The sequence below is a fragment of the Zootoca vivipara genome, chromosome 7 (genome assembly GCF_963506605.1).
Source record: "Zootoca vivipara chromosome 7, rZooViv1.1, whole genome shotgun sequence".
Classification (NCBI taxonomy): Eukaryota; Metazoa; Chordata; class Lepidosauria; order Squamata; family Lacertidae; genus Zootoca; species Zootoca vivipara.
Window position 1 is genome coordinate 4,222,327 of NC_083282.1, and position 15,856 is coordinate 4,238,182.

At 45.9% G+C, this 15,856-nt stretch overlaps 1 protein-coding gene across 1 annotated transcript in view; it reads left to right on the forward strand.

Moving 5' to 3' along the window:
* The window catches only part of ASTN1 (astrotactin 1), a gene marked incomplete at its 5' end in the record, with an annotated part of 207,979 nt that overhangs the window by 61,560 nt on the left and 130,563 nt on the right, over positions 1-15,856 (forward strand). Inside the window, one exon of the mRNA XM_035123692.2 lies at positions 8,007-8,194. Coding sequence (XP_034979583.2) covers positions 8,007-8,194 — 188 coding nt within the window. The remainder of the gene's footprint in view (positions 1-8,006; positions 8,195-15,856) is intronic.

The following is a 15,856-nucleotide window of genomic DNA, read 5'->3' on the forward strand; positions in this document are numbered from 1 at the left end:
AAAAGAAACGTTTTGATTGGGAAATCGTTCTCATGGCAATCAGGCCAATGTGGAATGCAACATGTCCTGGCTCTGAAATCTAGGGAGGCAGGAAATAATGGAAAACCTGTCAGAGAGATAGATAAATAAATAAATAAATAGATAGATAGATAGATAGATTATGATAGCTAAATAGATAGATAGATAGCTTTCTTGCATGCATGCACATACGTTTGGGACATGTATCCACAAAAATAGATTGGCCATTATCCTAATGTAGCTCTAAATCATTGTTCCTTACATCACATGTGCATTGTTATTATCCATTGTTATTATCCAGTAAATATAAATGGGCATCATTTTGCCCGTTGAAAATTTCCATGTTGAATGGCATACACAATTAAGTCAACTGAGCAGACCGTAAGCACCTGTGCTTGGGCCCTTAATTGTGCATCCTGCCAATACATTTTCATTGCACATTTTCATTGCATCACTAACTTAAACTTGCTGCCTCTTCAAAACACTTATCCACCACAACAAAGGTGGGGCTTTCCACACTGGACATCGGAAATCACAAATATTCAGGGCATGTCTAACTGTAACCACTAAGAGAGACATCTGTCATCTCTTTGTGCCAATTACTTGGAAGTCTCTGACATAACTTGCTGCTGAGAGACTGATTACGATGAATGCAGAAGGAAGCGGCTCAATGAAGGTGAAACGGATTTCTCTCAGTGCTTTGCTTTCCACAGGCGAGTGACCTCCTGCTGCTTCAGAGCCTCTTGGAAGAAGCCAGTTTCCCAGCCGTACTAAGCCTGCCACATTCAAGACCTTGCTGATTTATATAGATCATCAATTTGACAATTATAAACACCTGCAGGCTTAATTGCCCCCATTTCCTTGAGCCGTGGACAGATTTATGACTTTATCCAATTCTTGTAACTCTGAAACATGCTTGATTAGACCCCAAAGTCCTTTATACTGATCAGTCTCTCAGCATTGCTGGTCTCTGGACCCTTGACAGATCCTCCCTCCCTCCCTCCCTTCAGGAAAGATAAATTAACGAGCTGCACTCAGCCAGGTCTTCTTTCCATCTTTCTTTTTATTTGGCATGCTGGTGTATTAAAAAGCTTCTATGCTGTAACTCTGCGGGTGGAGTCAATTTGGAGGAAATAGGTGCTTGTGGCATACAATGTTGAAATCGCATAAACAAAATAATTTTTTCTTTTTTTTAAAAAAGGACTTTGGAATGTCACTTTGCAGTGTTTGAGTTCTGAGTGGATGCTGTGTGGTTGTTTGTGAGGGCAGATTTTTATTTTTGTACATCTGTGAACGCTCATGATAGATCTTGAGTTTCCATCCCCTTCCACTGAAATGTTCAGGGTGATACTGAGATGAAGAATGAAAATCAGGGAGGCGCTGAAAGGAGAAAATGTTGTAATAATAGGTGATTTCTGCTGAAATAAAATTTCTAAATACGCTAAACAACTGTGCCTTAGAACAACTGATCATGGAACCAGCCAGAGGGGAGTCATCCTGCCCTGGACTTAATCCTAAGTGGTGCCTAGAATCTGGTGCATGATGTGTTGCCAGACTAATTGGAAACAATGAGCACAGTGCTATATAGAGTGAATTTGATGTACAATTGCCAGGACTACAGAAGATGAAACCTATCAAAAACAAGGAGCCTGGTTTAAGGAAGTTGAAAGGGAAAGAGGGTCAAATCTCTCCACATCACAAGGGAGTTATTCAAAACCACAATATAAGAAGCTCAGCTAGAATGTATATAGCAGGTCAGGAAAGTCCCCACCCTGCCAGTGTGTTTAACAAGCCACAGGCAAGGAAAGTAATAGATGCAGGAAGGCTTCCTTCAGAAAACTGAAGTCTTGCTCAAATTTGGAGAACAAAAAGGAACACCAACTTTGGCAATATAAGGGGCGCCAAAAGACAGAATGAAAATAATCCAACCATTGTATATTTGGACTTTCAAAGAGGTTTTGACAAAGCCCTACATCAAATCTTCCTGAGTAAATTTACAGGCATGGGAGAAGAAGAGCCTGGTGGCTTGGTAGCTGAAAAAAGAGCAGGAGAATGGAAATAAATGGACAGGTCCCACAATAGAGGGAGGTAAGCAGTGGAGCCCTCCAAGGATCATTGTTAGAGCATGTACTTTTTAACTTGATCATAAATGGTCTGGATTTAGGGAGATTGAGATTGCTAAAAATCCCAACCTTGTGTTTACACTAATGGAGTCTGAGCTGGTGATGGCTGACCAGGAAAGAAAGATCTTGGAATTGTGGCAGAAAGCTCAATGAAAATAGATGCCTGGTGTGTGGCAGCTATGAAAAAGGCCAACGCCACATTCAAAATAAAACTATAATTGTATCTGTATAGCATAGCTGTCAAGTTTTCCCTTTTCTCGCGAGGAAGCCTATTCAGCATAAGGGAATTTCTCTTTTAAAAAGGGAGAACTTGACAGCTATGCTTTATAGATGGCCACATTTAAGACTACTGGCTACAGGTTCTGGTTGCCACACTTCAAAATAATAATACTTCTCAGCTGGAAAAAGTGAAGAAAAGGGCAAACCAAATAAGGGTTCGGAGCAATTCCCCTGTGAGGGAAGGTTACAACAATTGGGGCTTTCCTCCCTTCTGCAGTACTAGAGCCTGGGGGGGGTCACCCAATGAACCTGAATGGTGGGAAATTCAAGTCAGAGAAAAGGAAGTCTTCTTCACACAGCGTATAGTTAAACTATAGAATTCACCACCACAAGATGCGATAGCCACCAAATTACACAACTACACAAATTCATGGAGGACAAGACTAGCAATGGTTATTCCAAAATAGCAGCAGTGTCTTACTTTTCACATAGAGGCAAATGAATGCTGGAGCAAAAGCCAGCTTTTAGCTAAGTGTTCTCCCTCTGGATAGATGATGAACAACCAGCCGTCTTATTTTCATGCAGCAAGCCTGAATTTGCTAAAATAATATCTGATTCCCATTGCCCTCTTGGCCGTTGCCATAATGAGCACTTAAACAAATTAGCCTGCAGGCATGGACTGAGGTTTAAGTCCTTCTCATCTCTATAATGCATCCCCCCCTCCGTCCCACCACAATTGTCCGTTTAACCTCGCCTTCACAAATATGTTCAGATGTCATGCCAAGTGCCTGGCAGATGGTTTAGAATAGATGGCCATTACCTTGACTGTCTGCCTTTAACAGATATTAATTACCTCGATACAAACATCCTAGCTGACTTGTGTGGTGAAGGTGGCCCTGGGAATGACACACTCCCCTCCGTAGTGAAGGGTGTTTTTTTCTTGTTGTCATGGGCAATTAGGGTGGTTAAGTTTTAATGTTCCGCGCTCTGTTATTTTTCTGCTCATCTTGTCTCTCTTAGGCTCTTTTATTAATCTCTTGAAAGATACAGATACCCCCATAGGTCTCCATCAGTGATAAAGCACCTTGGGGTGAATCCGAGCTGAAAATCAACCACGGGGGAGAGGACAAGCTGTCTAGTCCTGACTGCTTTCCCCCTGCTTGGAGTGGTACCTGCTATGGCTGCTGCTGGTAGAGGAAAGTAACACCAATATCTAGGCAAAGTTTAGTTTACAGTGGAACCTCGGTTTATGCCTACCTCCATTTATGAAAACCTCCATTTACGAACGCCGCGGACCCGGAAGTGTTTACATCCAGGTTCCGCGGCTTTGGATGCGCAGACGCGATCTGCGCAGCTCGTGCATGCCCAGAAGCGATCTGCGCAGCGTGTGTGTGTGCAGAAGCGCTCTATCGGTGCTTCGCACACACACAGAAGTGTGCCTTCAGCGAGCGAACGCCTCCGCAGAACAGATTTCATTCGCAAACCGAGGTAGCACTGTAGTTTCTTCCTCAGAGGAGCCTGGCACTGAGAACAGGACTGTCTGCTTGCTGGACAGCCGGACAGCCTTATTCTCTGGTCATTTTGTTGCACGCAGAGGGGCCAGTTTGAGTGAGCCCCCCCTCAGCTTAATAATTAATCCAGCATTACTAATTTGCTAAAATAGATTATAAAGAGACTGATTTATGCATATATAAATGCAATAATACTGCTGTTTAGTTCACATCAATTATTTTTAATGATCAACATGTCGTGGGGTTTTGTTTTCTGTTTTGTTTTTGACTGCACTACATTTAACAATGTAGAAGATTCAGAGCATCTCCCATCATGCTTGGATCATTATATCAATTCAATTTTTAGGCAACAGGATGAAAATATTGAACTTGCACACCACTCCGCTGGGTGACAAGGCTTCGTTGACATGGATTTAGGCTCAATCTCAATCTTCTATAATGGTGTGAACATAAATTGCATAAGGATAGCAAATACCTTTGCTCACTAAAAATCCAATAGAAATGATGAATGGCATGATTTGCTGTTATATGCACAAAGAAAAAGTGATCACAAGCTGAATGACAAAATATACAGCCCTCCCCTTAATACCAATCACCTATTTATATAGATTATGGCTAGATTAGCCTCAATCACTTGAATAATAAAAAATAAAAATAAATAAGGCTCTTGCTTGTAGATTTAAACTCAGCTAATTTGCAGTGTTCTCCAGTTTTCATATCTCTCCGTACTGCAACATCATGTTGCAAGGCCTCCTTTGTACAGGCTAGTTTTTGTTGCAAATCATTAGATGTTTTATGTGTATAATTGTGTTCATGCAAATAGTATTTGATATCTTAAATTATATTCCTTTCTTTTTATCAGTTTTGAAAAACAAGCATCGTTTATTTATTATCTTGCCCTTCCTTCCAAAGGAGCCCAAGGTGTAACAAGAATAGCTCTTAAAAATAGAGGAGCTTGGCTGGACATTTAATTCAGAATTAAGCCAGTCAGTCATTTGCTTGGAATCTGACAGTGAGGGCCAGTTTGGTTACACAAGCCCTTTCCACGTATCCCCCCCCCCCCACACACAATCGCTTATATGGCCACATAGCTGGACTGGCATGGAATTAGCTGTCTTTGAGATTATCCTGCTCATTTCTCTTCAGTTTGCAGAAGAGAAAATTCCTGAAGGATTGTGTCCAGGACTAAGATCCATCTTAATAGCATCCAGATCTCAGCAACTGGGGCATAGAAGCCCTTCTGCAGTACACCCACCTTAAGCCTTGTTAGTTTTGCAGGAGGGGCAACCATTCACTCCTGCCACATTGATTATGACCTTGAAAAGGACTATCAGCTTTAGCCTAGTTCTGCCTGCACACATTACCTTCAATAGGGAAGGGCCAGGGATACAAGTCCTTGGCATGTTAAATTATGTGATAGGGAATTTGTTGCATTACCCTGAGCAAAGGATACAGCTCATGAATCTATATGATGGGATACCAGATTTAGAGCCAAGAAGGGAAAGAGCTGAAAAAGCACAGATTTCAGGTTCAGAGTTTGAAAGGTATTGATGGTGGGCTTGGTTCCCCTGTGTGGCTCCCATTAAGGCCTTGGTTGGGAAGCCATTAACTTTGGCATTAACTTCTAACACCTAGATTTAAAAAATAGCCATCTGGAGCCAGGGGTTAATAACAGTAAGGGGAAACACTCGTTACCCTTCAGAATACAGCGTATGGTGGCATCAGATGTGGCCAATACCTTAGCACCTAATGAACAATGGCCTTTCTAGGCTCCCAGCTGGTTCGGCAGTCAGAAGGGCAGCAGATGCTAAGCATCATGGTCCTCTGAGGAAGGAAAGATGGAGAGGAAAGAGGCGCAGTCCTCACAAAGTGCAGTATGGGAAGTAACTCCCATTGGATCAAACTACAATCCTTCTGTCCCTCTCCTCTCTCTCCCTCCCAGCTGCCTTTGCCTTTGGTGCACTGCTTTCCTTCTGAGTGTGCACTGTGGTTCAGCTGAGTCACATCTGCTTCTGGCTTTGCCCTAGAGGCCTCTGTGGGTGGCTCTACTCTTGCTTCTGCTGAAAGTTAGCCTGTGGTGAGCCGGGACCCTGAGGAATGACAAGCTGAAAGATGCTGACAGTAAGATATGAGAAGGACTTAGCTGTCCTTTTGTGGCCCTTCTGAGTTGTTGCATGCTCAGAGGAACAGCAATGTGCCACGCATGGAGGAAACTGATGGGTGAGGGGAGAGTTATCCAGTAGGACCTGAGGGGAGTAATTCTGCCTCCTGTTTTCCGTGAGTGCCCATCATCGGATTGCATCCGGTGGACTTGGGCACTATTATAAACCATCCTAGAGTTGATCTCTTCTTTAAAAACCTTCTACTATTCTAGCAGCCAATGTGGTCTACAATTCGCATCACCCCGACAGTTAGCCATGTTGGCTGGGGTTGATAGGCACTGTGGTCCAAAACACCTGGGAGGGTGCCACATTGTCCAATCCTGCCCCGTGGAAGGGGCTGAAATAGCTGGGGCCTGGCTGTATCTGGGAAGACAAAATGTGCACTTCTGAAGCTGCATTATGAAACTTGCAAAACTTAGTTGTTATTTTTCTTTAGGAAGGAACTTTTTAACCTGCGCTTCATAATAGGATCCTACGGCAAGTTACAATATAATTGAGTCCTGTTTCAGAGCTAAGGGAATGGTTATGTTACCTTTCCACGCCACGAACACAGGCAGGCATGTAAAAGCAAAATTGCTCCTGGCCCATTAGCTCATATCACGAACCAGGATTAAATAAGCAAGATGATAATAGTCTATGCCAAGGGGTCCCAATGGTAGAAACAATAAGACAGGTAGATGAAGCAGCAGACCCAGCCCCTGCCCCTGTGTAGTCCTGAGCAAAGGCAAAGGGGTGCAAAGCAAGGGTGAAGATTGAAGCTCATTTGCAGCTGAGCACCACGTCTAGTTGCTTACTTAGTCACTGTGTAGTTTTTATACCTTGCCCTTTCTCTAAGACAGGGATATTGGGTGGCTCACAACACAAAGCATGCAAAATAAAATGAATACTGAAATACACAAACAAAACAGGCTGAAATGAAGTACATTTTTGAAGCACAGATCAACAATAATAACTAATCAGTAGCATCTGCTCCAGAATCAACATCACCCCGGAACAGATAAGCATGTTTGCAACGTGCCCCTGAGTGGAGCTAATGTGGTAGGCAGCTGGATGATCACTCAGACTAGTGAGCAAACGTAACCTGTGGGAAAGGGAGTATCTTCAAACCTTTCCAGAGGCTGTTGAGGCTAATCTTGTCGCAGCTCCTGCCTTGGGCCTGAGCTGCATAAGTGGCTCACTGGGTTAAATCCTTTGAAGGCACACTGTGGGCCTCAAAGCTGGCCCAATGATGAACCAGAGAAGTCCGCCCTCCTTGTGAGAAATGGCTTGGTTGCTGGAGGATCAGAACCTGGAGGGAGAAATGCCTAACACAGCAAAGTGAGGAAAAGGCAAAACAGATCATAATATTTATTATTTACAAAGTGCCTCAAAAGCGAGGCACTTATCTGAGAGGATTTTGAGGCAAGAGGATTTGGCAGGATAGAAGACAGGGTGTGTGTGTGTTATTTTTAAAGTAGGAATTGAGGGCTGGAGGAAACGTAGCTGACTTCTAACAAGTCACTTGAGGGAAAGAAATGAAGCATCAGCTTGGTTCATGAATTCAAGTGTCAGTCAAAGTCCATATGACACTCAGCCAGCCAATCAAAATCTGCGTATAAACAGGTTATGCTGCTTTGTTAAACCATAATCCAGTCCTTCAGCAATCTTGACCTGGAAAACCTCAAAGAGCTGCCCTGATCTCAAAGACAAGTTAGCATGGATGTGATTACACATACACACTTACAATTTTACATGTGCATCCTTCATCCTGAAGCATCTGGTACTAGATAGCCCTGGTCATATCCATCCCTTTACATCAGGGGTGAGGAACCTTTTTCAGCCCGAGAGCCACCTTCCCCTGTCAATCACCAGAGCAAAAGTGGGCATGACCAGAGGCAGACAAGACAGTAGGCTATGTTCTAGTCATGCAAAAGCATGGAAGAGGGTTTGTGCTGCATTCCCTGGCTGTATTGGTCTTCTTCCTTCATCCGCAGAGATCTCAGGCAACACTGAAGACATCCCATTGGTGCGCTGGAGGCAGCAATGGCTGGAAAATGGCACACTCCTCTTCCATATCCACCACCAAGATGGCACGCCCAACCTGCCCGGTTTGGAACCCACAGAAGAACCTCAGAGCGAATCGGCAGAAGAAGAGCTAAGGATCCTTCACATCTCTGTCATGGTAAGTACAAAATTTGTCACTACAGGTATGTTGGAAGCTGCCTTATATTACCCAATGCAGTACTGATTCATCTAGCACAGTCAGCACTGACTGGCAGTGGCTGTTGAGGGTCTCAGGCAGGAGATGCCAGAGATTGAACACGAGACCTTCTGTATGCCTAGGAGGTGCTTTACCACTGAGCTATAGCCTCCCCACCACCATTAACTCTCAATGTGATGTGGTTGCCTTCCATCCCATAACCAGTTATTCCAGACCTCAAGGCTGTTGTGAAACGGGTAATTTTGAGGTGAAATGCCTGGTAATTAGGTGCAATCGCTACAGAGAATCTGCCTTAAAAAAAGCTGAAAGAAATTATGGCGATCCTTCATCGGTCAATGCATCTTGAGATACTTTTGAGGGAGCCAAAAGAATTTCTCTGGGAGGAGCAAAATTCCTTGGAGGTGGTTCTAACCTGGATTCAGAGCAAGTTTGAAGGTTCCTCCACAAGCAAAATGAACCACCTGAGGAAATTAAAGCGAAGCAAGGATTCATTCATATATCCTTGATTTGTTTATTACACAATCATTTACACCATGTGTGCTGCTTATCGTGAACAGTGCCTTGAAATGGACACACCATGGGCAACATTTGCCAGAAGTGTCCGTCATGAAGGCCACTCTTCATAGCAGGAGTGACTCCAGATTATGCTGAGCCCCAGCAAGGACGGGCAATGATCAGGACTCATTTCTCTTTGAGGCTCATTTCTGCTGAAATCGGGAACTGTGGTTTAATGTCAGTTTACTATCCAGGATCTTAAACCACATACAAAGTGTGGTTTAAGATTTTGGGTGGTAAATAGGTATCAAGCCACAGTTCTCTGTTTTGGGCATAATGGGAAACCGTGGCTTCTACTAACTAGAGCTGGTGCCTGTAACTGGCACATGAAAGAGAGAGGCAAGCAGAAGCTGTGTGTGTGGGGTGTGTGTGTGTGTCTTTGGACCCAAAACTCATTCTCGGCTCACAGCACTAACATTCACGGGAGCTGGAACTGTTTTGTCTGAACCAGGCTCTTCAGTTTAGCTCTTCTTTGGCCTCTTCCTCACATAACAGTAAACAATAGTTTAGTGCAAGCCACAGTGGACCTTATTCCTTAATGCTTCTCCATCCTAGCTTGCTAAACAAGGACACCCCCCCCAAAGGGCCCTAATATTATCAGTATTCGGGGGTGGGCTTCAGTGCCCTTCATACCTCCTTCCCTACCCCTATGACAATCAGAAAAAGAATCAGTTATGCAAAAATAGGCACATTTAATTTACATAAATTAGGCCACTTAGTTCAGTTTCCTTGGTAGTGTAGAATATTTATTTATTTATTAGTACAGAGTGCACATGGAGCTCAGTATAAGTGGCCACTCCCTGCTGTTTGCTCCCCTTTTCGTCATCAGAGGTGTTGCAGGTCTGTACGGGGAGATTCCATTTTTAGCTACTGTCTTTAGTAGTTGCTGCTGGAATTATTCTTCAGGAATCTATATAGTACTTTAAAAAAAAACCTTTTAAGCTGTTGATTGAAGGTGCAAGAATGAGGAGAATGTGATCCATGGCCAGGAACATAAGAAGATGCCTATTGCTGTGGCTGCCGGAACCTCCACACACCCCAATAATGTGCTAGGGCAGGGATGTTAAACTCCCACTCACCCAGCCAGCACATCCAATGGTTGTCATGAGTCCCAAGGAGTCATCGTGGGTGGTCAGACCAGGACTTGGGGGGGGGAGGGAGGGGGAGTTGGAGGAGCTGCCTCTTGATGACCCAGAGAGAGGCCCAGTGGATTGGGGTGGTTTGCATCAGGGCCTCAAGAGACAGAAGAATCCCTGCTGGGAGAGAGTTACAGGTGAGGAGTCAGATCCTGGGGAGGGTCTCAGTGGCATAGCCCCCCAGCACTCTGCCCCCCCCCCCGACACCACCCAGGTGCACTGTGACAACTTCTCTCCCAGCTCCTTTGCCAGCCATGCTTCCAATCATGGTGCTACTGGAGCCCACCTCTAGCCCATCCTCCCAGGAGGAGTCTGCTGCTCAGTCTGGTTCAGAGCTGCTGTGGTCACTTCCTCCATCGCCTAGGTCACAGGGACACCAGTGTAGGCGTGAGCAGACAGCTCAGGTTCAGTGCTTCAGAAGGAGTTCCTGTTTACTTGCCCAGTTCAGACGACAGCTCAACTTGGTGAAGTTGTGCTTGCCCCATTTCCATATAATGGCACCCAAGCGGGCACGTCACTTGTTAGTTTGCTTAACTGTGCATACCCTATTTGAACCCTATTTTGCCCCTGCACCATGCTGATTCAAGCTCCAAGTTTGTGTTCTTCATCCTCCCGTGAGATCCAGGACAATAGTCATTGATATTGTCAGTTGGAGTCTGACAACATCTGGAGGGTCACAGGTCCCAACCTTGAACTAGGGTGTGCTTACTGGCATGTTTCTGATTAGAGGACAGAATTTGGCTCTGGAAAACAAGATGCTTGTGGGGCTCAGAAACCAGCGCTTATGAGCATTGGGAGGAAATGTTTTAGTAATGCTTTTTCAGTTGGGTACATAGCCTACAGATTTGCAGCTTGCTTGCTTGCTTCCTGTTTTGAGTGTGGAAGCTTTGGGAACTACATTTTCCATACTCCCAGGTGGTAATGGATGACCCACACAAGAATCCAGGGTTTAAAGATGAGGCCTCTGCTGCTTCCAGCAGCCTCCCCTGCCCCTGCTTCATGAGGGTGGGCCATGGGCCATCGGAGACAACCAATGGGAAGCTTCCAGGCTGGAGAAGGCTGTGACCATGCTAGCATACCTGCCAATTTGCTGTCAGAGAAATAAGGGTCCGGGCCGGAAATAGCAGACTGGAAGTAGCGCTGCCGCCATTTTGGAACTGGGCGGAGCATGCTCAGAAGTGACTTTTGATGCTGCTTTGCCCAGTTCCAAAATGGCCGCCATGCCAGAAGTCGCACTGCAGCCATTTTGGAACTGGGCAGAGCAGCATCAAAAGTCACTTCTGAGCATGCTCCGCCCAGTTCCAAAATGGCCGCCGCGCCAGAATAAACCAGGGAAAAACAAAAAAAACCCATTTTTTCCAGCTAGGAACAGCTGGAAAAATGGGGATTTCCCGGGGAAAACGGGAGACTTGGCAGCTATGCATACTAGCTCATCAAGAGTCAAAGGAGGCTTGGATTGGCTCTTAACAGGCTTGGGCTTTCTGAACAGGGAATTGGCTTCTGCACTCTTTTCTCAATGTCATGAGCTTCAGCACCATCACTGATGTTATGTGCAGCATTCCCCAGGGTTCCAGGCCTATCTGGAGGTGCCAAGGATTGAATCAGGGGCCTTCTGAAGGCAAAGCACCGAGTTACAACTCTTCCCCAATTCAGATACCACATTGCTTTCTCTTTTTTTGCCCATTTTTCATTCAGCAAGATTGCTCCTGTTCCCCAGCACCCAAGAGCTGACCAGGCTTCACAGCTAGGGTGGCGGGTCAACAACTGCTTGCGGTAACAGCAGGAGATCAATCCTTTCCAAGAATGCCCTGGGTTTGTTCTAAATGAAGAGCTGGGACTCAAGCCTGGCAGTGGCTGTGTGAATCACCTGGCTCTTGCCCAAGGCAGGACTTCAGAGAAGCTGGTGAGGAAGCCTCCTAACATCCGCAGGCCAGTGAGAGACCATGCTTGTCTTCCCCTCCTCCTTCAACATGAGCAGAACCGAATCTGACAGCATGCTACGTTTCATATTCCTCTTCCACCACCGCTACCAACTGCCTTGTTTTGTGCTCACTTTCTTGAGCATACAGAGCCTGGAGTCTTGGAGGTGCATTGTTGTGAGACAAAGGGCACTTCCAGACAACCTGTTTGTTTGTTGAGTGTCCATCCTGATTCGTTTGCAGGGAGGAGAGATGATATTGCGTCAAAGCACCTGCTACCTGAATCTGCTATCGCACTATTTCCTGTCATTTCCCTTTATCAGAGAAAAACTCCCAGTGTTTTGGAGAGGCAGGATTGTTGCACAAAACTTCCCAATCTGCTATAATTATGCAATGTGAATTTGCTGGTATGTGACTGAACCCCAACCCAAAATACTAACAGTCTGGAAGAATCTCTCCTCCCTACATCCTGATCCCCAATGGCTGGTTTCTTCACATAAAGTTTTAAAAAGGAAGAGCAGGGGGGAGCGTGGGGAGGGGGGGAGCCAGTCAGAGATACAATTCAATGGATGCCAATAAGGAAAGGAAACAAAAGATCAATGTTGGCAAGGCAGACTTTTCCTTTTTTAGCGATGTTGAAGAATTGTGCAATTCCTTTTGCCAGCAGAAGATAATTAGCTGGAGACAATGTGTCGTCAGGCTGCGCTGATACTGAGGACGGGGCTGTTTAATGAAGCCTGTCTTAATGAGAATGTCAATATCTTTCCCAGATTGCTGCCGGGGGCTAGCTCTCTCCCTTCATGTTTTGTTTTTGATTAGTCCTGGAGAAAAATTAATAAACGGCAAAAACAAAACCGTAAAGAGCCTCTTTGCCCTAGAGACTGCCTATTGACTATCAGATAGAATCCCTGAGTTGTGGGTCGGATCCTGCACTTGAGTAAATGGCAGTAGGCTCCTTGGGTCGGAGTGTTGAATTGCACCATGTAAACACCTGCTTCTAGAAGTTTACTCATTTACTGGACTTCCTGTATTTGTACAGCTGTGCGCTGCCCCAAACAGGCAAAGGTACCATTCTCTCCTCAGTCTCTCCACCTGTAAAATGGGTGTAATACTATGGAGCTTGTTAGCGTTATTGAGGAGCTGTTTGAGTCAGGAAGCAGAATCCTAGCCTGCAATTCCCTTGCCTGAAGAGGGTTGGAAAGCAGAGGGGGTGCTTCTCTGCTGAGAGAGAGGGGCATGTCTGCCACAGATACCATCACTATGTCCAAAGATGCTCCCCAGGGGTGAAGAGCTACTGCTGGTGGTTCTCGGATGAAACAGGCACTCAGAATCAGCCTGCCCCTCTAGTCCAGCCTGGAGCTGCTGCAACTAATCCCTCCCCCAGTGAAATCAACTGAGGGATCAAAATCAGCCAGGCTCTGCCCTCCATACCCTGCTGCCCCGACTGATGTGAGCCCACAGGGCTTTGGAAGCGGCAGGGGATCCACCAGATCTATTTCCTACTCAGATCTACAGCAACATATATGGGTTTGTGCTAAAGCCGCAATGTGAGACCCACGTGGCACACCCTGTCCTGAGGTTCTAGAACAGGCACCCCCAAACTGCGGCCCTCCAGATGTTTTGGCCTACAACTCCCGTGATCCCTAGCTAACAGGACCCGTGGTCAGGGATGATGGGAATTGTAGTCCAAAACATCTGGAGGGCAGATGCCTGGGATGCCTGTTCCAGAATAAAGGATTAAAAAATGTGCAGTGCTGGCCCAACGATGAGGCAGAATGGAGTCAGAGTACCAAATTGATACTCCTCCAACCCCCTCCCTTTGCAAGCCTCATTACTGGGCAGGCCGATTGGCTGGCTAGCTTTAAGTGGCCCTGGCCTTGAAAAGATAATACAATAATGTGCACAAACACTTTTTTTGGGGGGGGGCTTTGTAAATATTAACTATATTGTTTGCTGCCATTTGGATTCTTACCTTCATCGCCGCAGCAAGTATATGCCCACTTCCCTTTTAATGGAAAAGCTTTAGACACTAGAAAACTGCTGCCATGTCCCCCTTAAATCTTATTTTGCCTAAGCTAAGCATTTGCTGTTCCTGCAGTCTTCCCTCAGTCATCATTGCTCTGAACTCTTTCTGCTCACTGCTGAATTCTTTGTAAACTGTCTGCATCATTTTCAACGAGCGGCAACCAAAGTAGCCTTAGCAGTGCAATCCTATATGTTGCTGCTCTGAACTCAATGTCACCACAGAATTCAAATGGAACTCAAAAGGTAAAGGTAAATGGACCCCTGACTGTTAGGTCCAGTCACGGACAACGCTGGGGTTGCGGCGCTCATCTCGCATTATTGGCCGAGGGAGCCGGCGTACAGCTTCCAGGTCATGTGGCCAGCATGACTAAGCCGCTTCTGGCGAACCAGAGCAGCACACGGAAACACCGTTTACCTTCCCGCTGTAGCGGCACCTATTTATCTACTTGCACTTTGACGTGCTTCCGAATTACTAGGTGGGCAGGAGCTGGGACCGAGCAACGGGAGCTCACCCTGTTGCAGGGATTCGACCCGCCAGCCTTCTGATCGGCAAGCCCTAGGCTCTGTGGTTTAACCCACAATGCTACCCACGTCCCTTCAAATGGAACTTACTCCCTGATAAATGTATATTGTTGTTGTTGGCCTCTGTCTGACTCAGGAGCCAATGGAGTGTGCCTCCGGGGGTGACTTCAAATCACTGCATTTACAGCACTGATGTGACCTCTGTGGGTCACAGTAGTAGTAGTAGTAGTAGTAGTAGTAGTAGTAGTAGTAGTAGCAGCAGCAGCAGTAATAATAATAATGATAATAATAATAATAATAATGTAAATGATTTATTTATTATTTATACTCCGCCCATCTGGCTGGGTTTCCCCAGCCACTCTGGGTGGCTTCCAACAGAAAAAGAAGATAAAATAATCTATTAAACATTAAAACGGCCTCGGTCCAGTATACCTGAAGGAGCGTCTCCACCCCCATCGTTCTGCCGGGACACTGAGGTCCAGCGCCGAGGGTCTTCTGGCGGTTCCCTCACTACGAGAAGCCAAGTTACAGGGACCCAGGCAGAGGGCCTTCTCGGTAGTGGCACCCACCCTGTGGAATGCCCTCCCACCAGAGGTCAAAGAGAACAACAATTACCAGACCTTTAGAAGGCATCTCAAGGCAGCCCTGTTTAGGGAAGCTTTTAATGTTTGATTTCTGTATTTTAATGTTTTGTTGGAAGCCGCCCAGAGTGGCTGGGGGAACCCAGCCAGATGGGCGGGATATAAATAATAAATTATTATTATTATTATTATTATTATTATTATTATTATTATTATTATTATTAAAAGCCTCCCTAAACAGGGCTGCCTTCAGATGTCTTCTAAAAATCTGGTAGCTGTTTTTCTCTTTGACATCTGATGGGAGGACGTTCCAAAGGGCGGGCGCCACTACCGAGAAGGCCCTCGGTACTGGACCTCAGTGTCCGGGTAGAACAATGGGGGGGGGAGGCGCTCCTTCAGGTATACTGGACCAAGGCCATTTAGGGCTTTAAAGGTCAGCACCAACACTTTGAATTGTGCTCGGAAACATACTGGGAGCCAATGTAGGTCTTTCAAGTGTTATGTGGTCTTGCCGGCCACTCCCAGTCACCAGTCTAGCTGTCACATTCTGGATTAGTTGTAGTTTCCGGGTCACCTTCAAAGGTAGCCCCACGTAGAGCGCATTGAAGTAGTCCAAGCGGGAGACAACTAGAGCATGCACCACTCTGGCGAGACAGTCTGCAGGCAGGTAGGGTCTCAGCCTGCATACCAGATGGAGCTGATAGACAGCTGCCCAGTGTTTACGGAGATCCTGGGCTGCCCAGATTACAAGACACCCCCTCCCCCAGCCTCCCAAAGGAAAGCAGAGCAATATGTTTGGCACCAGCTTGGCCTCCGGAGCTGCCAAAAGGAGGCATACAAGGCACCATCCAATCATCCTAGGGAGTCCCACTCTGGATTTGTGTA